General features: G+C 45.3%; 1 protein-coding gene across 1 annotated transcript in view; it reads right to left on the reverse strand.

Annotated features, from left to right (window-relative positions):
• Positions 1-23,247, reverse strand: part of LOC126534388 (epoxide hydrolase 2-like) — a 44,941-nt gene extending 21,694 nt beyond the window's left edge. Inside the window, exons 1-2 of the mRNA XM_072289065.1 lie at positions 23,141-23,247; positions 16,008-16,237 (exon numbers count right to left, since the gene is read on the reverse strand). Of these exons, the coding sequence (XP_072145166.1) occupies positions 16,008-16,196 (189 nt within the window). The 5' untranslated portion in view covers positions 16,197-16,237; positions 23,141-23,247. The remainder of the gene's footprint in view (positions 1-16,007; positions 16,238-23,140) is intronic.
• Between the last annotated feature and the right edge of the window lie 1,301 nt (positions 23,248-24,548).

Consider the following 24,548-nt stretch of genomic DNA (forward strand, 5'->3'; position numbering starts at 1 on the left):
GTGTTGCGTATGCATTGCGCTGCTTGGAAACCGCGCGGACGGACGCATCTGGTGCAACAAATGGTGCAGAAAGCCAGCTTGCCTCTTTCAACCCCTATAACGCTGGTGGCGTTCAAAGGTGCATTACAATGCAGAGCTCCTTGTTAGGGGCATCGTTCAGCCAGATGAGAAGGTGCGCGATAACGCTGCGTCGTAAGCTTCGGTGTATATATACGAGTAGATTCCAACAAAAGCTCGGTGGATTTACTGCATTTTCGGGGCTAGGAAACGAAGGCTACCGAAAGAAAGTGCACCTGTTGCACCGCTACATGAAATAGTCCCACACTTGCATTCACGTTTTATGCGAAGCATATTACGAGAGCTCAACCCAGCTCCTCAGGCGCGGCGGTGTCGCCTTCAATACCACGTGACACCGTGACGTCACGACAGAGGAGAAACGGGGCTCCAACTCGCGCCGTCGCTCGCGGCGTCATGGCGGTATATAAGCAGCTGCGTTTGCCTCTGCTAGACACTCACGAGGTGAGATGCCTCCTGGAGACAGAGCTGCTCGTTGGAATGAGAAGCGAAGGTTGCGGCGTGCTACAGAGGCTGATTTTCTAGGTGGCTTTGGCACAACTCTTGCAAGATGGCCTGGGTGGGAATCGAACCAGGGTCTCCGGAGTGTGAGACGGAGACGCTACCACTGAGCCACGAGTACGATGCTTCAAAGCGGTACAAAAGCGCCTCTAGTGAATGCAGTGTTGCCTTAGAAACGAGCTGTTTCTAACGCTCAGGCGTGCGTCGCTTGCTCAGGCGCACATTTCGTTGCCGCGCCGAACGCTGCGTTGCTCGACGCTCACCGCGTCCAATGCGGGGCGCGTAGTCGCTGCGCCGTAGCCCATTGTCTTACACCCCTTGGCGGGTCGACGGGAACGCTGTCGCGTTCCACTCTTGAAGGCGAAGCAGAGTAACGCATGAGTTGTTTCTTCGTCTAGCCGAACCAAATATAGCCAAGCAACAGCAGTTCACCAGGCTAAACAGTGGTTCAACAACTAAAATAAAGGCTAGTATGCTTCGCATCCTGGCTTAACCTTAGCTAAGCCACAGCCATTTTTTTTACGTGAAAGTAGGAAACCTGATTGTTTCATTTATTTAGAGCCCATAATTTTAACCGATACGTAGGGTTCCCCACTCTGCAACTAATATTTTTATTCTTTTTTTACACTTCTCTTGAAAGTTCTCGTACAAGTCAGACCATCGTACGTTCCGCGCCTTCCTCAAAAGCAAAATGCTGCCCGAGTTGGCACGCGCGTCTTCTGATTAGCGCTCGCCGCTTCCAGTCACTCATGTTAGCTCTCCTGAGAGACTGATGACCAACACCAGCAACTAATGGCTGTTGAAGCGCACGAAACAAGTGTGTGCAAGAGTTACGCGGAAAGCAGGCGAACCCGTAAGAAAAGCTTCATCATCGCCGTGCAGGAAAGATTGAGCGAGCTGACTTCGATTTTGCCGCCTCTAATACCAGCGTCACACGTACAATTCTGATTGCGATCGGGGCCGATCCAGATTAAGCTTCACTGAAATCCGCCTGCTACTACACGGACACTGTCGAAATGTGACGGCGGTCCATGAAATGCGATCACGTTTCTGGATCGTGATCGGAGGCAGACGTCCGCGCCCTCTAACGCAGTACTGTGAAACACCAAAAACAATAAGTGAAAGTAGATAACTTAAAAAAAAAATGGTTGGCGACCATAATCTTTGACTTAGGTGTCTCTCAACGGCACTCGCAACTCGGCGTTGGTGTTCTTAGGTTAACTTTAGGCGAACGCAACACACGAACCAAACTTGGAGGCAACTGGTTTGCATTAATTAGCTGGTTAACTATCATTCCACCTTTTTGTGTGCGACGTCATTAGTGACGTCATCACTTTCATTGTCTAATTCCGGGTTTCCAAGAATTTCGCCAAAGTTGTGCTCACGTGGCCGGTCTCTAATGTATACGATTCCGTGCTTTGGTATGCGGTACTCAGTGATTTCTTTTTCATTCTGATTATTGCAGGCACTTCCGTAACTCCACTTGTCACTAAACTTGCGCTCTGATATATCTATAATGAAACCCATACATTTTGTACTGTACTATTTCTGTTCAAATTTTTGTTCTAATTTAATCTGAATTTTCCCCCTGGTCGTAACAGGAGGTGAACCGGAAGTGCTGCACAAGAAACACGAGTGTCACTTGATTCTGGTGCCACTAAAAATCGTTCAAAAGCCATTTAATCAGCAATAGTAAGCTGTAAAATAGAAATGCAGATATTTTCAAAAGAAACAACTTCTAAAAAGTTATAACGCATTTTACAAAGGATGATGATGATGATTGGCATCCAGATTGAAAGGAGGTGGTAACAATTCGTAACCTAGCCTGTTTGAGCATGTCCACTATGTTATCAATGCTTTCGCATTGCATTCTTGTATGCATCTTTGTAATATTTTCTATCTACCTTGTACCACTGCCTATGCCTGCAATGGAGTCCGTCGTATCAGTCTCTTCCCTCAGTTTTTTCTGCCAATACTCGAAACTCCTCTTGCTTGTCTCGACTGCTGACCGGTTATTTCTTCCGTCTACTGAAAATCCAGGCGCTTCTGGAAGATATACGTTATCTGCGGGTCTCACTCGGCGAATCTATTCGCATTACATTAGGATGTGCTGAGTGGTTTCTGGACTTTTGCCACGGTATTCACATGCCTCATCTAATTGCGAATATTTGCTTCGGTATGTTTTTGTCCTTAGGCAACCAGCTCGAGCCTCAAATAGTAGGGCACTTCCATTCATGTTATCCTACAGATTTTCCCTTGGAATTTATTTTCTTCATTCTTGTAAATCTCCATGGTCTTTTTGGTTTCCACTGCTTGCATCGAATTCGCTTTATCTGCTTCTGCCACTTTCTTTCTGACTACGCCAAGTTGTCAATCTACACTTTCAATTACCCTGTACTTGGTTGCCAACTTTCCTTAGTTCTTCCTCCATTCTGCGTCCACGCTTTTTAGGCACAGACGCTTGTACACTTTAGCCGCCCATTTATTTTGATCCATGTTCCTTAGTCTTTCTTCAAAACTAATTTTGCTTTGCGCTTCTCTGACTTCAAACGAGGCCCAGCCTATGTTCCCTTGCACTTCCTTATTTGTATTTTTTGCCCTGGGCTCCCAAAGCCAACCGGCCCACCGATCCTTTGTTAACTTCCAACCCCGACAAAATATCCGATTTTATGCATAATATGCCATTTGAGAAGGTCAGTGCTGGCACCATGACTCCTTTTCAGCTTCCACGCACCAACTCATATTTATTGTGGCACAAGATGGCCCTACGTTTCATAATTGCTACATTCCGCTACCCCTTTATTTTCATATTATCTTGGTTAGTACTTGAGCCTTTCCTTCGTTTATCTATACACCGAGGTATTTATATTGCTTGATTATGGGTAAATTTGCTCTTGAATAAACACGACGTAGTTCCTCCCGTCTTCATTAAAGATCATAATTCACAATTTCTCTGTGCTAAGTTCAAGTCCTAAATTTTTCGCTGCTGTGCCACACATATTGCCCAGTGTCTGTAAATCTCATGCATTCTCCGCTATTAGCACTATGTCGTTCGTATACATTAGTGCGGGGCCTTTTTGCTGCAGCATTTGTCCATTCATGGTGTATGTTAAATCAGATCCTATTAACGGTTTTCCAGGTACCTTTTTCTGCCCTTAACATAAAGCGTCAACAGCAATGGAGGCAGAGGGCATCCTTGCTTCAGGCATTAGTGATCTTACACCACCCCATTATAATTTAGGCCTTCTCATACAACTTTCACCCAGTTTTCTCTATATATCTCCCACAGAAGCTCAGCGAAATCGTTGTCTATGCCTTCGTGCTTAATAATATCCCATAACAACTCCCTGTCTCTATTGCTGTAGGCACCTTTGACATCTATAACTGCTATCCATAAAGGCCTATTCTCGATGCTTCGTGCCGACTAACGCCAACTGGTGCGCTTGCTCTGATCCCAATTTGACCGTTGCACCATGTAGTAGCGACTAGTGTTGAGAACGATCAAAAAATCCAATTTGGATTGGCCCTCGTCGCGATCTGAAGTGTTCGTATGACACCGGTAAAAGACACCAGCCTCGGTGGCGCGTTCTCACAGGCAGTGAAGCCGTACGACCACTACGAGGTTCCGATGCAGGCAGCGTTGCTCTCTGCGCAGAACTTGATACACCTTATAAAAAGATACATATAAACAGCGGTTAGCTTTTAAAATCACTGAAAAGTTAACTGTGCCAGCCTTCGATAAAATAAATAAGCTAAGCATGCTCGGAAAAATCGACACCGGTACCGATTCCAAAGCGCGCGCATTGCATTTCGTATGAAAACACGTGCAGAAGGTCCACCCGCGTAAGCTTTCGTGTCATAGCCGAGAAAAGTTGTCCGACAGTATTGGATGATACAGTGGCGCAATTCGTTGTACTAAAAAGGGGGAGGAAGCAGGTGCTGAAGGGGAGGGGCGAGGCATGAAAAATATGAGGCTGGGTCAGCGTTTTCAATTTCATAGCGTGATGTCACCACGCAAGTTGATTCCACTCAGTGCAAGTACGCAGAAATAGCTTGCGGCATTTGCCTCTAGACTTCCGCCCGACCGCCAGTAGAGCGGTCAGGTATCGGTGGAGGACAAATAGTGACACATTGATGATAGAGCCGGGATCCTCAGACGACTCCTCAAAGAGATAATGGGGCATCTCGAATCTGGCGGAATGCCTGTAAATGTTTTACCCGATGATGCCGACATATAAGCAACTTTACTGAGAGCCTAGGCTACGCGTTATGCAGCTCACTGGCGCCATCAGATTACTGAGCGAAGCCAGCTATCCGTTCATCGTCGGTGTTGCTACAGATCACGGTAGTGACGTCAGCTCATTCGCTGTGGTCGATGCTTCGGAGAGAGTGGCCGCACCGCGCACGGATGCAGTTTAAGCACGGCTTCTTTCCCAAGTCGTGATTCCTCCCTGTCCGTAGCTAATGTTCCTCGTTGAGTTACCTTATATCTTCAGCTCTTGTACAAATATCTCTCTCTCTATCTCACTTTGGGCTACGTCAAGGTGTAATCCGAAAGAATCAATTTTTCCTAAAATATTGATATCTGCAGAGATATTGAGACACACGAATTAGAAATAACCGCGAGGCACATTTTGGATCATAGGATTGTTATCGTTAGTGCGGTCATCTTCGAGACTGAGAGGGATCGGCAGATGCGGCACATATTGGGTCATGGCCCATTTAGGCCACCGCCAGCACAATAGATGACTACATCCAACATACATGCATGACCAACGAATGGTCGCCGCTGAGCAGGACCGAAAGCTATAACTACACAGGACGCGCTACAGCTTCCTGAAGCCATACCTGATGAAAGAGTCGCAACGACGGCTAGGTGTCTGCGAAGTCTAATTTGAAACTTCAGGGAAGTATGAAGTTATGCATACTCAAGCAAACCGAATTACATGCAAAATCTCGAATATAAATTTTTTCGCGCCAAATAAGCATAAAAGTGTTGGTAAATGACATATTTCATGCTCATTTTTTGTTAGCTTTAAGCTTGTTATATTTGCCATCGCGTAAGGCGTTGGTCGCAGTGTAATAATGTTCCTACTAGTAGAAACCGTATCACGCGAAATCTTACTTTGATCCAATGGCGCTAAAATTTCGAGCTCCATTCCAATCGAAATAATACTCGCACGCAACTTAAAATTATCATGTCGAATTATACTTATTATATTAAGTAATATAGCAACTAAACTAATATTGCTTAATGTCTTACGTTTCCTATGTCTGGCATGTTACTGAACGCTTATGAGAGAGATCGTGGGTATTGTCGATTGTACATGCACTTTTCAGTTTTTTCTGCATGCTTGACCATGTGTTAGATGTTGGACATTTCTATTCTTTCTAGTACACATATTCCACGATTCCTAATGCCATTTTTATTCTACTTGGGTATGTAAAGTTGTAATTTTGTTATAATGTTTATGCACGCGTCTGAATAAACTATTTTTTACCGTTCAGCTCATTACCCTGGCTTCCAAATTGAGTATCTGCATCACACTGGAATGGCACATAGGCATATAGGGTTAACGGTATAAATATTTCTGTAAGTGGTTAACCTTCTTTCGACAATGAACTCCCATTGAGAGAAACGGCGGAATAACCAGCTCCAAGCAGCAAAGACGGAGCAAAAGCACGGGCAAAAATAGAGGTTTCCCGTACAGTAACGCTATCGGTGCGGGACTACAAACAGCTAGCGGAAGAGCGCCTCCCTTTCCCCTCTGTTTTATCGTGCTAACTCAGTTTCGCGGCTATTTGCCACAAGTTCGCGTGTTCCCACTCATATTGCTCACGACAGTACATCGTTACACAGGTTTACTGCATTATTCAAAATAAATGCCTGTTTACCGGTAAGCCTAAGCTCACATCGCTTCTTAAGTGACCCAGAAGTAGAAACATCGCCAGTAACCGTAATAACGGTGCGTAACAACACACATACGCATTACCTGAATATATTACAAAACAGAACTTCTCACTGCTTTTTTTCCAGAAGTAAACACTTAAAACGCGAATACAAATATTGCCACAGAAACTAATAACTGCGAATTCAGCACAGGTCTACACTTTCTTCCACCCATACTGTGCCGCACTTTTTGAATCACCATGCTTCCCTGGTTGAGATACGAAGTTTATTGACACGCGTAGATTGTTTAGCTTTCTTCCGGGGACCGCTTTTCACCTGCTGGCAACCCTAAGAGACAAACAAACCTGCATTCTTTCAAACTTTCCTGAATATTTCCTTGCATTCAATCGTTTTATGTTGTTGCCGAACTTTGCTTAATCAGATTGCATTCGCGACGCGAATAGTGGCGTAAATTTTAGAATTTGCGTGAGCACCAGCGAATATGATGAGTCACGTATCAATAGACGACCCATCTGACCCATAGGTCATATTTCGACGATGGATGGCTGTACGCGGCGCTTTCGTCGTGCTTTGAGTGTCACCTGTCTTTCTGGGTACGAGTTTGTCCAGTAGAGCGCTGCTTACAGTTTTCCTCTGTGTAAGGAGACAATATCATCAAAGAGATCAATAAATACAGCATAAACAAATTGTGTATGTAATTTTTCGCGCTGTCCTTTTTTACCTGCAACAACATTTTTTTTCCTGAGGAGATAGATTAAATTGCAAAGTGCTGAGACAATGAAGACGTGTGCAACATGCGGCTAGAAAGCAGCTCTAGTTTGAGCGGTAAAATAAATATCGCAATATTGTAATACCGAAGAAAATGGTAAACAATACGCAGGTTAGCTTACGAAGGTGGCACACACTCGGCTACAAAACATGCCCTAAGTCAAACGCAACTTTTGATACTCCTAAATTAATGATCGCGTGAATCATCAGTGGGCAAGGTGGTAGCGCGCCTGCAATATTCCGCTTCATGGTTCCCCTGCTTCCAGTGCAGATCCTGACATTCAATTTGACCACTCGTGCGGCCATAAACGACCACATCTGTTCAACCGTTACGCTCCACAGTCCATCCATCACAAAGGGGATGTCAACACAACGATCTCCGAGGATTTATGCTGCGTCATCGAACCACCTTTGCACGAGTGTACTGTCCCTGCTGGCTTCCGTGTCAACTTTCGGGAAACGTCATCGACCAAACAGCCTTCATATTCAGCGGCACGGCCCGACAGCCTAAGCAGCGCGTCTGCAGGAATGAGCTTCAGGCATTTCCTGTCTATTGTGCAGGTTATTTACTTGTCCATTGGTAAATTTAAAAGTAATAGCGTTTTTCTGCTGTTTCTGCCTTGCCCGTAGTGTCAGGAATGGGATGTATCTTGTTGCTGGTACGTTTTATTAGATTTATTGCATTTGCGAGGAACGTTGAACTAAATACAGGTCTAAAGGGTTCTGATGGCTCTGGTGTTATAATCATCAGCCTATATTTATGTCCACTGAATAATAAAGACCTCGTACAGCGATCTCCAATTACCCCTGTCTAGCGCTAGCTGATTCCAATTTACGCTTGTAAATTTCCTAGGTTAAGCAGCCCACCTAATTTTCAGCCGTCTTCAACAGCGTTTCATTACCCTAGGCACCCATTGTGTAACTTTAACGGTGCACTGGTAATCTGGTTCAGACATTACATGCCTATCAAGCTCCATTTTCTTTCTTTTTATGCCAACCAGAATATCGGCTATCCGTGTTGGCTCTCTGATATATACCGCTCTCTGCACGAATCTTTACGTTATGCTTCCCATTTTTCCTCCCATCGCTCTTTGCGTGGTCCATAACTTGTTCACGAGCCTCTATGTTAACCTCAAAGCTCCAATTTAGTATTTGGTAGTGCCTGCCACATGCATTGAAATTCATTTTTATTCTTCGTTGAGATTTCAACTCATAATCAGGGTCCCCTGCGAGTAATCGGCCTAGATAAACGTACTACTGCAAATATTATACAGGCTTACTGATGATCATGAATTCTTGCTTTCTCGCCAGGCTAATGAAGATGTCCTGTGTCTTGTGCATAATAATATTGAACCATACATTTAGACTTTCTTATTTAAGGTCCTAGCTAATTTTTTTTTAATTCGTGGCCAGCGTTGCTGTGCAGGGCAATGCCTTCTGCAAACTGGAGCTTGTCGAGATAATCGCCGTTGATCTTCAATCGCAAGCCTTCCAAGCTTAGTAGCTTGAACACCTCTAAATACGCGGTGAATATCATCAGAGAGATTGTCTCGTTACCAGGGCCGTTTGTTTATCGGTAATTTTCTACTTGTCTTGTCGACAAAAAAGTTAGGGGTTTTACCTGCCAAAACGAAGACCTGATTATGAGGGACGCCATAGTGGAGGACTCCGGAATAATTTTGACCCCATGGGGTTTTTTAATGTGCACCTAAAGTGCACGGGTGTTCTTGCATTTCCCCCTCGTCGAAATGCGGCCGCTGAAGCTGAGATTTGATCCTGCGACCTCATGCTTAGTAGCGCAACGCCAAAGCCACTAAGCAACCACGTGGGTTCTTGTGGGCAAACAACGTACCTGTGAAGCCTTCTTAGATATTTTCCGAGATATTCACGTATGCCTTCTGTACCCGTTGATTAAGCAATGCCTCCATCAATGCTGCTATCCCTATTGAATGAACTGCATTTTCATGATATATGAAATCCATATGTAGAGGTTGGTAGTACTCCGCAGATTTCCAATTACCTGATTGGCAACAGGGACATTATCTATTGCAGAATATTCATTGCTGAAGCTACCCTGTTCTCTTGGATTATTGCAGTTGTTTGTGCCACACAGGTGCACCGATATTATGGCGTAAATCTGCTCTTGGGGAATTTCAGAAAAGAAATAAATGAAATGAAGTGAAATGTTTCCGTGATTATAGTGTAATTATTTCGGTGAATATTTTATACAATATTCAAAGAACAATAATGGGCCCGTAATTCTTCGATTTGCTAACGTCACAATTTTTATGGATTAGTATAATCTTGGCAATATTCCAGCTCTCTGGTACACTTGAAGTCGTGAGGCATTGCGTATAAAGACTCGCAAGCTTTTCAAGCACATCTTCTCCATGTTTTAATAAATTGATGGTAGTTCTAGCTTCTCCTGCCGCTTTCCCATCCATCGCTAGTTATAGAAGGAGCTTCTGTATCCTTTTCATCACTGCTTCCAATGAAGGTTGCGGGGCAGCTCGGTGCTGTAAAGGTCAGTACAAAATTATTCGGCTGCTCTTATTTACTATCGAAATTGCTCATGGCATTACCATTCTTTCAGCGCATGCATTTCACCCTGTCCTATGTCAAGTTTTCTTCTCAATGATTTCATGCTGCCATTTTTCACTGCTTTCTCGGTCTTTCCGACGTTATGATTTTCAATACTGGTGTACTTGGCGTTGAATCATTATTGGTGAATTTTAGTGATCATGACCTTTTTCTTAAGGTCATCTATGGTCCAAATGAGTTGATGTAGCGCGTGGATATGTTCGATGACACGCAATAGGCTCTAATTGACAAGCTATTTCTATTCAAAAGCACAATGAAGTAAGTGGAATCAAGCTTTCAAGATATATGGGCATCTCAACACAAACTTGTCGCTGTTGAATTGGATGTGAGCCAAATAAAGAGGGCCGTTACATTGATAAGAGAAAAAGTGAATGAACTTCAGCATCAAAGTCGGCGTAACTGCAAGAATATTAATGAATTTCAGGAACCTTCAGATGAAAGACCATCAGCACTTACTACAAACACAACCAAGAAATTTTCTAAGGTCACGCTGTATGTCACAGTAACCTAGATTGAGAGATGGCACCAGCTGCGTTTAAAGCGGGCTAATAATACAACACCTGCAATCACCTAACTGACTGTAGTTGGAAACTCCTAATGTTCAAAATCAGTCTGAAACCTAAATATTCGGGTTCATATTGACACGTGGACTTTTTTATCTATTCGAGTGAGCGTTTTCACCATCTAACAAATGTTATCGCTCTGCGCGGGACGCTCCTGCATGTATCGGAAGTTTCTGGAATGTTATCCATGGCTCTACCCGCTGTCAGTTGTTATGGAACCTTGTGTAACCTGATTGCATGTAACCTGCGATTACTCTGGAACGTTCGATGGCTCGTGTATAAAAGCCGGCACGCTTGATCGGCAGATCAAATTTTTGACAATCGCCGACTATGTTCGCCGCTATCGTTGTGCTTTAGGTGTAGCCAGTTTTCGAGGGCACAGGTTTGCCTAATAAAACACTAGTTTCGCCATTCACAGTTTTGCTGCTTTTTTCACCGTCATTACCACGTGGCATCTGGTGGAGGTGCTAGTTCGTTCATGTACCGGACGCCCCCGACAAGCCGTGATCCAAGCCCAGACCGCAAAGACAACACCAACGTCGTCCCGCTTCATCGAGCAAGCCAACGATTACAACAGCTGCTCCCGGACCATGGATCATGGAGATGACCAAGAAGATCGTGGCCAAGGCAACCCCAATGGCTGTTCCAGCGTCCCCCATTCTGCGGCAACAACCTCGGGACCCACCAACCTTCACAATCATTGACCGAAGACCTAGAATCGTGGTCGGAGACTTAAGAAAGAATCACCGTGTTTGACCCCTGCAACTCCGACAACAAGCTGCGGCATGCATTCTTCGCCTTAGAAGACGCCGCGGAAACGTGGTTTAAAAACCGAGAGTCGACCCTCACAATATGGGACCTGTTCCGCAATGGCTTCTTGGAGACCTGTACGAGTGGTGTGCGCACGCAAAAGGCCGAAGCTATACTAGAAGCCTGAGCACAACTTCCTAACGAGAGCATCGCAACCTTCACGGAGGCGATGACTGGCCTGTTCAGACTCGCCGACTCCAACATGCCGGAAGAGTAAAAAGTTTGCTTCTCGATGAGGGGTGTCAAGCAAGAGCTCTTCGTCGGATTGATACGCAACCCACCCAAGACAGCTTCAGAATTTGCTTCCGAGGCCACAATCACCGAGAAAACACTCGAAATGAGCAACAGCAGTGCAACCGACGCATGCTCCCAACGAAATATGCCGAAGTTCAACAAATGGGCACTGACGATCTGCGCAAGACCATCAGAGCAGTTCTCATCAGGAACTTCAGAGGATGTTCCCAAGATCGCAGCCTCAGGTTGACTCGATCACTGAGGTCATGCGAGAAGGAATCCAACGGTCATTTGGATTTCCCGAAGGGCAGCCGGAATCGCCAAAGGCCCAGCCTGAAGCAATGACCTACGCCGCCGTCGCCCGCAGTCAGGCCCCCTCGGCGTCCGCGCCGGGACGCTGTAACGACGCAGTTACGTCGTTCGCCGCCGCCTCCAGCTCGCTTACCCGTCGTCCAGCGCAACTACCCAAGGAAGGTAGACGTCTGGCGCGCTCCTGACCATCGCCTGCTCTGCTACCACTGCGGAGGAGCGGGCCACGTCTACCGCCCGTGCCCATACCGCGAAATGGGACTACGAGGATTCGCCGTCAACGTGCCGCACCCACAATATGGTGAGCGGCCATTCGACATCGCCGACTGCATCGCCGCCACTCATTGGAGCCCCCGAAGGCCGTCCCGTTCGCCATCGTCAGGCCGCTACCTGTCGCCGCAGCGCCGACCATACACTGGCCCAGTCCGGGGCAGGTCCGTCAGCCCAGATCCGGAAAACTAAAAGCAGCAACCGATGGAGGGGCGGTTGCTTTTCGTCGAACTGACGAAGATCCTCGGCCGCCAACGAAGACGCCGAAAAGACTATCTCGACGACATATCAACACGACGCCACTATCCCGACCAAGCCTAGAAGCAAAGAATGCGTCGACAAAAGAAGACCTGACGACGCGACGTTCCAGCCACAGGTCAACACGAGGCAGCCGTGATTCAGCGCCAAGACCAAACTGCAACGCACGACAAAGAACCACCGACCTCCTCGACGTGCTTCTCCACTGCCACGCAGTCACCGCTTTAGTGGACACAGGAGCCGACTGCTCAGTCAAGAGTGTACCGATTGCTGCCCAGTTCAGGAAAATTAAGACTGCATGGGAAGGCCCTCAAATTCGTACAGATGGAGGACACCTAACAAAGCCGACTGGAATCCGCACATCGAGAATTACCATTCCTGGCCGGACTTACCCCGCCACCTTCATTATCCTCCAACATTGTTCACGAGACGTCATTCTCGCCACGAACTGCCTGAACCAACACGGTGCAATCATCGACCTGAAGTCGATGTCGATAACGCTATCTGAAGCTCAAGCGATACCGCCGGAAAGCCTTCATAGTCACCACGCTTTGTGTGGGCTCGAAGATTAAGTGAGCATCCCGCATCGCTCCATCACTAATTTCCGTCGGTACCGAAACACCCACAGACGTAAAAGGCGTCATCGAGGGCGGTCAACGCCTACTACTCGATAGTGAAATCTGCGCCGCAAGAGTGATTGCTCGACTGCATGGAGGAGAAGTGAAATTGGTACTGAACAATTTCAGCCATTAGCTCAAGCACGTCAACAAGGGCAGGACGATCGCATACATCAAGGAAACTGTGGAAACCAGCGATGCGTTTGTCCTCAAGGAATCTGCAGCATTTACCCCAACCACCACAGTTTTCGAACCAGACTTCGACATAAATTCAACTCTCTTACTGAGTAAGCAGCGATAGCGCAGAAGTCTTCTCCGACCATACAACGACTGCCTTTCGACGTCATCGAGTATTGCACAAACACCAATTGCCAAGCACCGCATAATAACCGAAGAGTGCGCTCGACCACTCCGCCAGAACCCTTACCGAGTTTCAACACGAGAACGTGAAGCTATAAGGCAACAAATCGACGAAATGCTTGTATGACGACATCATCCAGCTGTCGAAAAGCCCGTAGGCATCTCCTGTGGTCTTGGTGAAGAAAAAGGACGGAACCCTACGTTTCTGAGTCGATTATCGTCAACTGCACAACATCGCGAAGAAGGACGTATACCTCCTCCCGCGGATAGACGATGCATTGTACCTGCTCTGCAACGCAAAATACTTGTGGTCGATGGATCTGAAGACTGGCTACTGGCAAATAGACGTCGACGAGAGGGATCGAGAAAAATGGTCTTCATCACGCCTGACGGCCTCTGCGAGTACAAGGTTATGCCATTTGGACTGTGCTCGGCGCCTGCAACGTTCCAGTACGTGATGGATGCTGTGCTAGCAAAGTTGAAGTGATAGACCTATTTCGTTTACTTGGACAACGCCGTGGTCTTCGCCGAAAATTTCGACAATCACCTTAGGCGTCTCGTGACAGTACTAGAGGTCATCTAGTGATCAGTGCTCAATCTAAAGCCACAAAAATAACCGCTTCACTTTCGATGAGCTTCTGTTCCTAGGCCACGTCATCAGTAAGCCTGGATTTCGCCCCGACCTGAAGAAGACAGCCGCCATCGCAAAGTTGTGCGGTCGCACAATGGCGACCGCACCTCATCCCTCTTTCGCAATTCATCCCTCTTTCGTGCGGTCGCACAATGGCGACCGCACGAAAGAGGGATGAATTTATGCTCAGCTCAACACGTATGGACGATGCCCAACATTCACAGAGTGTTATATCATCGCATCACACAGAAATCATGTCATGTCCGAGATAATCGGAACGGGGAAAATTTATGTTCAAAGGATTGTTGCGTCGGTACCCATTCTGTCGCTCTTACTAAGAAGAAGATGAAATAGCTCGAGGTAAAGTACGTTGATTTTTTCTGTTTCGTTCTTTCATGGCATTTTGCGCATGGCTGTTGTGCTTCTCTGCTGCCATATATACAGCGGTGCATTCTAAAAAAAAAGCTAGGTTAGTGCTCTGTTCTCTCTCCTGTATTCTCTGGTGTGTGTGCGTGGGTAATCAAAACTTTAGAGCATATTCAAACACGGCGACAGACAACTAGCTTTAAGCTAATGTCCGGTGGCCTTTACTTGTGCGTGCCGCAAGTCAATGGCGCAGACAATTTGTTAGCACATTTCTTTTTTCTTAGACACCCATTCGGTTCTCTCACCAGATTAGCATGGCTTTAGGTGTGGTTTTTCTACTGCCAAACAACTTGTCGAAATAGCTCATGAATTGGCCCTAGCGACTAATAAGTGGTCCCACGTAGAACAACTTTTTTAGGTTTCGCATAGTCTCACGGCGAAATATCTCATCCTAAGCTGGTCCTGAAACTATGGAAAACAACACTAAGAAACGCAAAGCTTAGTCATTCGATCTTAACTTTCAGAATAAATTAGATTATGAAATAGATCGAATGATGGATTGGTTAATGACGTGGCAGATGTGGGTAATTCATAAATAAGTGTACTATTATGATTTTAAGTAATAAGAAGAGCACCCTTTTATATACATTTAAGGAAAATGATAATGTAATACTTCGCGTTAATGAGTTTAAGTATTTGTCTTTTTACAGCCTATAACACTTTTGTTGTAAACGTTGCGATTTGCGATTCTATTTATAGCAAGACAATGTCCAAACTTCACTATTTAAAAAGGCCTCTTCGTGATTCATTAAACACGAAAGTTGCCACGCAAAATCTTTTGTACTGCCAGTTTTACTGTACGCGAATGTAATTTGGCACTTGTTTATCAGGGCAATCTTCGTGAATTGGAAAGAACTCAAAATAAGGATATCAGATTTAGTTTCAATATTTATGGTCCGACATCCTTTACACACCTACTTACACGAGCTAGCTTGAAGCGAATATCAGAACAGAATAAACTCTCTACTGAGGTTTGTGTTTAAAATTGTTAAATTAAATTAAGCAGCCGAATATCAGATTATATCTTGATATACTTGATATTTGAACCGATTCCGCATATGCCACTAGATATCAATATCGCTTTCGATTGTTTCATTTCAGAGTAGACACAATCTTGTTATGTACTTCCTCCCGTGAACGGTAACGAATACGAATTAGCTTAATCTATGAGCAGTCACGGAACGCGATACAAAGATTTCCTGTTCTGCTTGAGAAGTGACAGTGTTGGTACTGTTTTTTGTTATATTTCCTGCATACTGTGGTATTTTGTGTTCTTGTTTTTTCGTATGATATTTTTAGACGCCTGAAGGACTGCTTGATTGTTGATATGCTACAATGTATTCATATAAAATCTGCCTGTAACATTGTTGTTTGAGCTATTTTGTTGTCTATTTCCTGTTTGCTTTGCCACTCTAAAAGAACCCCTATCGTAGCAGTATTGTAATTATTATTAATTGTAATATTCATGCAATAACGTTGTAGGCAATTTAGACTGAGACAGTTATGCCTAACGCGCCACATGCAATTCTTACGCAAAAATAAGATTCTGTTCATGTACCAGTTACTTCCTAAAACATGCAGTAAAACTGAATGCACCACTTTATCGGGGGAATTTGGATGCCGACAAGCACGTAGGTTTCTCCAAGCACCGCACATAGACCGCAGAAACTTACCCCAATTGTCACACTCGAGTGATTTCCGTACTTCTCGTTATAAAATTCGTCTGGCACAGTCCGGTTTTTGGGAACGAGGATAGAGTCGCCATGTAGAAATATCTGAAACTTGACGTACGTTGTCATCCAGATGCCCATGGAGGTTGCGATGGCAAAGAACAGTGCCTGGCCGAATATAGGAAGCACCATTTCGTCCCGCAATTAGTCAGATGAATTTGCCTTGATACACCCTGCGAATATAAAGTAGCATCCTTGAAATGTATGGTTGTAAGTCCATAGCGTCTCGCCTCAAGCAGTCCTAGTCGGATAGCATATATGGGACAGAGCGTATTCCTGTGACAAACTGCGTTGGAACGCTTTTCTGATGATGAGCGCGTGGTCACCTGTTTTCATATAATTTGCTTCTCCTTAGTTGAGAGCTAGCTCTAGTGCAGCGCTGGCTGGCCAGTTCATGAAATTTGTTTTCGCGCAGTTTTACTGTCCCGTGTCGTACGCCCTTCACATACGAGCCTGGTAGCCGCTGGTGCAAAACGTCCACCAGAAGATGCGTAAACTATGCAGCTGTTTAATGACCCCAACCTCGTGGACTAACAGAGTGGCTTCGAGAAGCTCGAGTTTTCACGAATATTTCTCGAATAATAGATGAGAAATAAAATGGCGAATTTAATGTTAGCAGTGCATCTGCTTTTACTTGTAGAGTATCATAACTGAAACTAAAGACGAGTGAAGAGAACAACACCTGTTGTCATTAGATGTGGGTATTCAAGTCGAACAAAGGCGGTCTACCTTTTTATCAAAAGATTCGTTGAAATGATATTCGAGGAGACGCTGACCTGCTGAATCATGTGGCTTCAGACTCTACGAGTTATGGCGAGAAAGTCTTCACCACGGTATTGTGTGTACCTCTAAGACTTCTGAAAAGCCGAACAGTCATTCATTGCCAGCTACAAACCTGACGAGCAACCAGACGCTGAGCAATATCACGGATCAGCTGCCTCAGTGGCATCTGATGAAATTAGATGCAAGTACTAATGTGGCGCAACGTTGCTATGTGAAATTGTCGACAAGCATGCGCAAAAATGATCAGCTAAGCATTGTAAAAACATATTGCTATTTTGACGCTCTTGTATCCGGAGGCGTCCCGTGATTAATTTGATGAAGTTAGGACACCAAAGAAGTTTGGAAGGACGCAGATAACAACCTGAATTAACGAATTCATTACAAAAGCGTCATGGCACAAGACGACCATGCGAAGTCCGCTGCATCTAAAATCTGTTTCATCGCCGCCAAATATCTGCCGACTTCGAGACCTCTTTAGGAGAATGTATAGATGCAGGTACGAGGGGGCGTGAATACATTTGGCACAGGTCCTAAGATTCAACTGAGTGCCCTGCTGTTTAGTTTAAGTAAGTCTTCCTGCGAGCGTCACAAGCAAGCGACGACATCGGTGTACCGGAACTCTCGATGACAGAGACCACCATACGACACCATATTGCGCATTATCCTACTGTAGAATAAAGTGCAGCAACTGCGTTAGTTCTTCTAAACTGTATGGAGTGAAAGCAGTAAGAACGATGGGCGTCACAGTAAAAACAGACATGTCGTGAAATATTTGTGGCAGCATATCGTGTCCCCGGCGACGGCTCTAAAGAACAGTATGGAGTCAAAAGGGGCTACAATTATCATTTATATAATTGTTGCGAAGGTGCACAAAGGCGCATTCACGAATATGAACATGAATCCAGGCATCAATAAGGAGGATCGGGACAGCATGGTTGGTTCGCGAAGCCGCCCTACGACCTCTCCACTGGTACGCTTGTTACACAAGACAAGCATTATATGGTCGAACTGCCTTGCAGTGCTATGCTGAAGTGATTTCTGGTGTTACTTGCCAACACCTTAATTTGGTTGAGCGATGCCGTAGTGGGGGACTCCGGATTAATTTTTGCCACCAAGGGAGCCTTAACGTGTCCGCATTGTACGGGACACGGGCGTTCCTGCATTTCGCCCCCTTCGAAATGCGGCCGCCGCGGCCGGGATTTCATCCCGCGATGTCGTGCTTAGCAGCGAAATCTCATAGCCGCTAAGCCACTGCGGCGGGTTCAGTGCATTACTCTTTAGCCATGCATTACAATTGATGACGTTGTGTCAATAGGTCGACAATGGCCGCGAGAGGTGCCACGTCATTCTATTTCAAGGCGTGTAACCAACTCTCATGTACCGCACGCATTGATACAGGCGAACCATTCGAACGGCCCATGAGCGACATGCAGCACATATAAAGGGGTTGGTAGAACCTTTTAAGGAGCACTGCAAGGACATGATCAGGAAGCACCCCGGATTAAGATAGCACGTGATGTGAGTTATAATGCAACATGAACGAAAAACCGAAAAAGAACAGAAAAACGCTGTTAACGAGAAAACAAACAGAGGCAAACGTGTGCTCAGCAACGTCAGTGTTTGGATCTAATCTACTGCCAAGTACATGATAAACGCCAAACGACATGACAAGCACCATAACGATAACAGCCCAACTAACCGAAATTGATTAGATGCGCTATTCTTAGGAAATCTGCAACTACAGCGGAACAGGCTTTGCATGTTACGAACTAAAGTCTGCACTGAACTGGCTCTTAAGTGTTGTAATGTGCGGGAAAGATAATTGTTCACGTTTTTAGCCGACTGCTAAAGGGAGACCCTTTGAACGGATTGCTCCAGCACAAGAAAATGTTAGAAATGAGCCTCTTGGCGTGTGGTCTACAAGAAGAGTGAGGATGTCACCTTTCTTGAGTACGTCCCCTGCTTTCAAGACAGACATGTCATCGGCTCAGTCGAGAGGCTCAAATGGAACCTAATTATACAGGCGATATTAAATTATGCTGTGGAGCACATGAAAGAGAGACAACGAGGCATTATTCCAGCGGCCGAGCTCAAACTCAACTGCACTTTTATTTCTTAGGTTGCCAGCCAAATAAGCTCCCGCGCCACTCGTGGCATCGCCTGACCTCGTCTTCTTTCTTAGGACGATCGCGTCGATGTCACTGGCACTACAATATCATAAAGAGGAACTTGCAGATATCTGGAACACCTCCGATCAACACAAAATCGAGAGTGCATAAACAAAAATGAAATGGAAGTGCAAGAGTGTGAAACACACACTCTCGTAAACATAGCCTCTCGAAAATACGTGCATCATCAAAGGAAAACAAGACCTTGCCTCAGTGACTGAACTCCGCACATAAAAAGTAGCAGTTTCGCTCGAAAGCCAAGCAGCGATTGCAGCAACAAATTTGTAGAGTTTTACGAAGTAAATATAGCAGCTTTATCGTCCGTGTATTCGCTTACTAACTAAATTACCAAGCATGATGTCGCGCGCGCACGGGCCAACATGAACACATGTATCTAGATGAGCAGATACACTCGCTGTCAAAACGCTGGCGTGAGTAGAGTGACAACCGCAGCGAACGAACTGACCTTTGTGCTGCCTGTTGCTTAAAGGCGAACAAAGCGGCGAGAACACAGTTCATCTGATGCTCCTCGCATATGGCTTTCAAGATAGGGCCCGCGTGGCCACGCTCAGCCGCCGCCGGATTAGAACCTGCACCCCCCCCCCCCCCCCCCACACTTCTCCGGTGCCTTGAGCGTGGTAGAAAATAGCGCGTTTACTACCCGCCTTCCTCCCTCGCACATTATCACTACAGCACCTACAGCATACGGAGCGCCGCACGGTATTATCGCAAAATGACTTTATACGGGACATCACGGTGACGCCGTCACCAACGACGACCGCAAAAATGCGCCTAGAGTGACTAAATAACTGCTATCCCGATAATCAAATTTTTTGGAGCCCTTCTAGTCATTGTTGGTCCCCGCAGAATTTTTCAGTTCATTTACAGCACAACTGGGATCAAAGCAAAAGAGAAGGACAAAGGACAGGCGCTAGCAACAACTAATTTTATTGAGATTAACTTATCGAAAAGAATCGATGTAGGCAAGGCACGAACGACGGTATTTCGAAGCAAGTCGTTTCCGTGTTCGGAAAGGGAAATTCAGGACACTGACACGTCTCACAAAGTGACGCTTTAATATTACTGGGTTTCACTTCGTACTGGGCATTAAAGCTGAACACAAGAGGTTCTTTCTCGTGCACATAAATATTAATACGGGAGCCCTATTCGCCCCCGTTGAATACGGCTGCCACGCGCGGCAATACAACCTTCGATCTTACTCTCAGCAACAGAACGCCGAAATCAATTCCTCACAATGGCGGGAGCTTGCTTCATTTAGCTTCGCTCACTTCGGCCTATGTCTTCAAAGATGTCAAGAAGGGTGTTCATTGATATTTGGCGCTCGTAGCAGAATTTAAAAATAAAGAAAGAGGACAGACTCATGGAGATGTAACGCAGATATTGGAATATGTGTGAAATGAAGCTCCCGCGACGTGTGTAAGCGAGTGGTAGAGATTTGGCCATTTCATTTCGGCACCTTTTGCAAAACCGGCGGCGTGCACGTGCCCTCGCGCGTGCCCATGCTACGCTATGGGGCACACGCGGATATCCTCTCAAAGAGCTAGTTCATGTTTGCCCGAAAGTAGCACACGTGTCATTGTGGTCTGAAGGTTAGAGCAACGGGGATGCGGTGCTGGAGGACCGTGGTTGGATCCTACCGACGGGCACTTAATGCAATTTTTAATGCGAAAGCATTAAGTGCCCATTACGCGAAAATACATCGGCGTCGGCGTCACCGAAATATAGTACCAAAAATGGTACGCGGCGCAAAGACTGAAACGACATGAAAAATGCTGGAATTGACGTCAGATTTTTCAGGGAGGTGTTCTGTAAACAGAGTAAAACAACGGCTGTAAATCAACAAAACCTCCTACGTTTCGGGTTGGATGGGAGTGGATCCCTCGCCTCCACGGTGCACGACGAGCATGCTTCCCCGCCGCCACGGCGGCTCTACAGTCCTGACTCGCTGAAGGTGCGCGCAGTGAGTCCGTCAGTGGGTTCGTGACGGTGCAGACAACATGAGGAGGTGGCGCCACGTCACGGGTGTATAAAAATGCACGCGTTCATGACGTTCCGCGGTCTACAAACAGCACGTTATCGCATTCTCACAGGTCAGCAGTCTTAAGCGCCATTGCCGAATTCCTTTTTTTGTGAACTATTCAACGAGGCAGCAGCAGCACCCAGCAACACCCTCCAGCGGCCAGGGTCAGCAAAGTTCGGAAGGGTTAAAAAAAGTTATTCGCCTAAATATACAAGAGGATGTCCGCTAGACGACAGCGTTGTGCGTGAACGATTGTGCTACTAGGATGATAAGCTTGACAACTGGACCGGAACATTTTGTAGAGGCAGGCTCTCATCTTGGACACGCACTCTTCATGAAGTTATAAAACATCTGCGGTTTTGAACTGAGACGGCATTTTAGTTCAACAGCGTGCCGATCCTCTCGTGTTCTAAACAGGATACCGAGCAGCATTATTCCTGCCTCGTGATTCAGGAATACGCTATTGCAATCCCGTCTGCATGTCGGAATAAAAGAAACGTTAGGATTAAGATGGCCGCTCTTCTATTTGTCTGATACATTTTTCTTCAGAAAGCAAATTAGTTTCGTGATATCAGTTCTTAAATTACACGCTCCCTACTGAGATTAAATAGCGCGCCGAAACACGTGCTCGGCGTTTCTTGCTAATTGAAACGACTGCATTACAGGCTGCGCAAAAATTGTAGGGACGATCATTTTATTGCACTGTTAGTGCCATGAAGAGACCTTGCTTGCTTAGGCAAGTTTTTTTTATTCATAACATTGGGCTTATAGAAAATTTGCCGCCATCCTCCACATTTTAGCCAGCCAATTCCAATAGCTGCAACCATCGCCGCCATGTATTGTACTTCTTTTCCGCAAACTCCCTTAATTAATTCTTCAAGTGCTACGGGCGTTATAAAAAAATCTTGTGTAGTAATAATTATTTTACCTTTTCCATGACGAGAGATTAAGTAACGAGATATTTCATTTGCGTGATGGCGCGAATATCTCTAGCGCATTTGAGCCTGGTGTGGTCGGGGGTGGGAGATCAATAGCAGCACTGTGTTTTTGAGCGAATAAAGGACTTACTACACTGAATACATTTTACAAGCTATATTTAACGAAGTCTTCGCAGTTCTGACCAGCTGTGAAGCCTTATGTTGCCACTACTCGGCGTCATCTGTCACCGCTAGAACGTTTTGCGCAAACGTTGAGAGGTGGCAATAAAGTTGATATTTTCTTAGTGACAGCGTTGCGGAAAACGCAAATTGCGCACTTTGTGTCCTTGAAATACGCAGGTAGTACCCGCAAACGAATAAACTAAATACACTGTAATATGACCCATACGTACGAAATTTAAGGCGGGAAGAAAACTGCGCTTTAGGTGCAAAATACTTTGGAGCCTCTATTAGCGATACACTATACATAGAAATATATAATGTTTGCTCGATGTCGTGAAGCCTTATTTGGCGGGCACTTAGCTAAAAAAGCAGAGCCTGGTCTGCAGAACCAAATGTTAACTTTAAGGTCGCTTTATGACAGATTTCACAGTGGGCCTGGCACATTGAGCCTTTTTTTTTAAATGATAAATTGCCGGCACATACGAGTTACTACGAAGACAGTGCATATTGCATAGGCCACTGGCCTTCAAGCCTTACCAAGGCTTTTAGTTCGTTTCCTCCGCGTCACCATGATATTGGTCTTAAATAAATTGATTGTCGTTCTGATAATGGAATGTATTTATTGTACTCTTACAGTGCAGCACACAAAAATTGCCTGTAACAGGAATGAGTACGGCAGATATGGTAGATGATTATCTCAGAATGATGAGATGGAAGAATTCACTTTTAGAAGCTGGGCTACAATACGAATGACGTTTTCTTTTTTTCGCCTGCAAATACCACTGAAAACTAATAAGGACAATATCTCAGCGACATAAATTGCTCTTAATAATCGAGATTGAAACCACAATATCTGGCCTATAGTTATAAGAACTGCGCGCACAGCATTTCACATGCAAACTGAGAAGGTATCATTGTGTGATTGTTTCGCATAGCGCAGAGTTTCAACAATAACAGGCGGTTCAAAAAATAGTGGACGCTCACCTATGCCTGGAACAGCCCTTGAGGAAAGTTGCGGAGAAATGTCTTCAAGCAGCGTTTAAGTACGTTCTGCGACGTGCGTCATTGTTACTAACATAGCTGCTGACATGTCATGGATGATAACAAGTGTTTAAATACCACAAGTGAAGCAGCAGCACTAAATCAGCGAAGCACGGGGCTTATTTAGTCGCTTGTTGGTTGTCATCACTTTCTTTACTGTGATTTTTTTCTCGGAAATACCAGGCATGCAGTGCCGACCACAGCAGACCGTTTAAACTAATTCGCAAATTTCTGAGACACCTTGTGACTTATTGTGATCGAAGTCGTCATCCCGGCAATTTAGCTCATATTTTTCGTTGATCTTTGACGTCAAGCGTACAGAATCGTTGACTTTTAGACACGAAACTGCGCAGGCTGACGCACTTGACGTTGTCGGATGACGGCAGGAAAAGGTGTAGTTTTCCGAAACTTCAACGCCTAGTTAAATGATAGATGACGTCGAGAGGTCGCAGTACGTTTCGAGGAAATCGAGTGATGACCATGACAGAAAAATGGTGTAGAGGCAATGACAACGTTTTATAGCCATACACACAAAAACAAACGTGTCAAAAATAACTGCAAGCCAACGGTAGCAAACTTTTAGGTCAGGTAAAAAAATATTTCTAGCTCTAGGATAGCTGCAGAGCAGGCTGAGTGAATGACGTGAACGAGTACATAAAAACGGTCGCAGTTGAAGGCGAAGAATGATAGAGAGTGAAAAGTATGGGCTGAAACTTTATTTCTTTATTGAGTGAACTTGCGCCTAGCAGAACAAGTAATACCTGTGTCCCACGGGCACATTTGAAAGGCCTTCCAGTCGACGGCCTTCGAAACGCCACAACTCTATCGACTCAAAGGAGTTGTCACGCTGCTACACGGCACTTTTGAAAGGCCGCTGAGTGGTTCAGGTGTTTCTCGCAAAATTGTGTGGCGCTGCGGATCTTTATTTTCGTTTTCTTGTCACGATAAGTTAAACAACATTAAAACTACTTAAAAGCACTATAATTTCTTTCATGTTTGTTTATACATTTAAAAAGATTGTTTATACATTGCCATACATATATGTTTAGTTTTTAAGTTCTTGAGTAACGAAACTGCGGCAACGTTTGCGTCGCTGCACGTCGCTGTTGTGGAGAGTACGTGCGGTTCGCACATGTCACGTGGCAAAAATACTTTATTGAATAATTAATAACACTCATATGTAGTATTTTAGAGCATTTTGATTTGATTTGTTCTTTCTAACCGTGAGTATGAGCACCCTGTGAACGAGAGGGCATGTTCACGCTGTTTCTGCTTCCGTTGCTCAAAGGCCATCGAGATTTCGATAGAGTTGTAAGGTGCTCCGTTGACTCGATAGTCTATTGACTCAGCG

Source organism: Dermacentor andersoni, chromosome 7, assembly GCF_023375885.2.
Source record: "Dermacentor andersoni chromosome 7, qqDerAnde1_hic_scaffold, whole genome shotgun sequence".
In the NCBI taxonomy this organism is placed as follows: Eukaryota; Metazoa; Arthropoda; class Arachnida; order Ixodida; family Ixodidae; genus Dermacentor; species Dermacentor andersoni.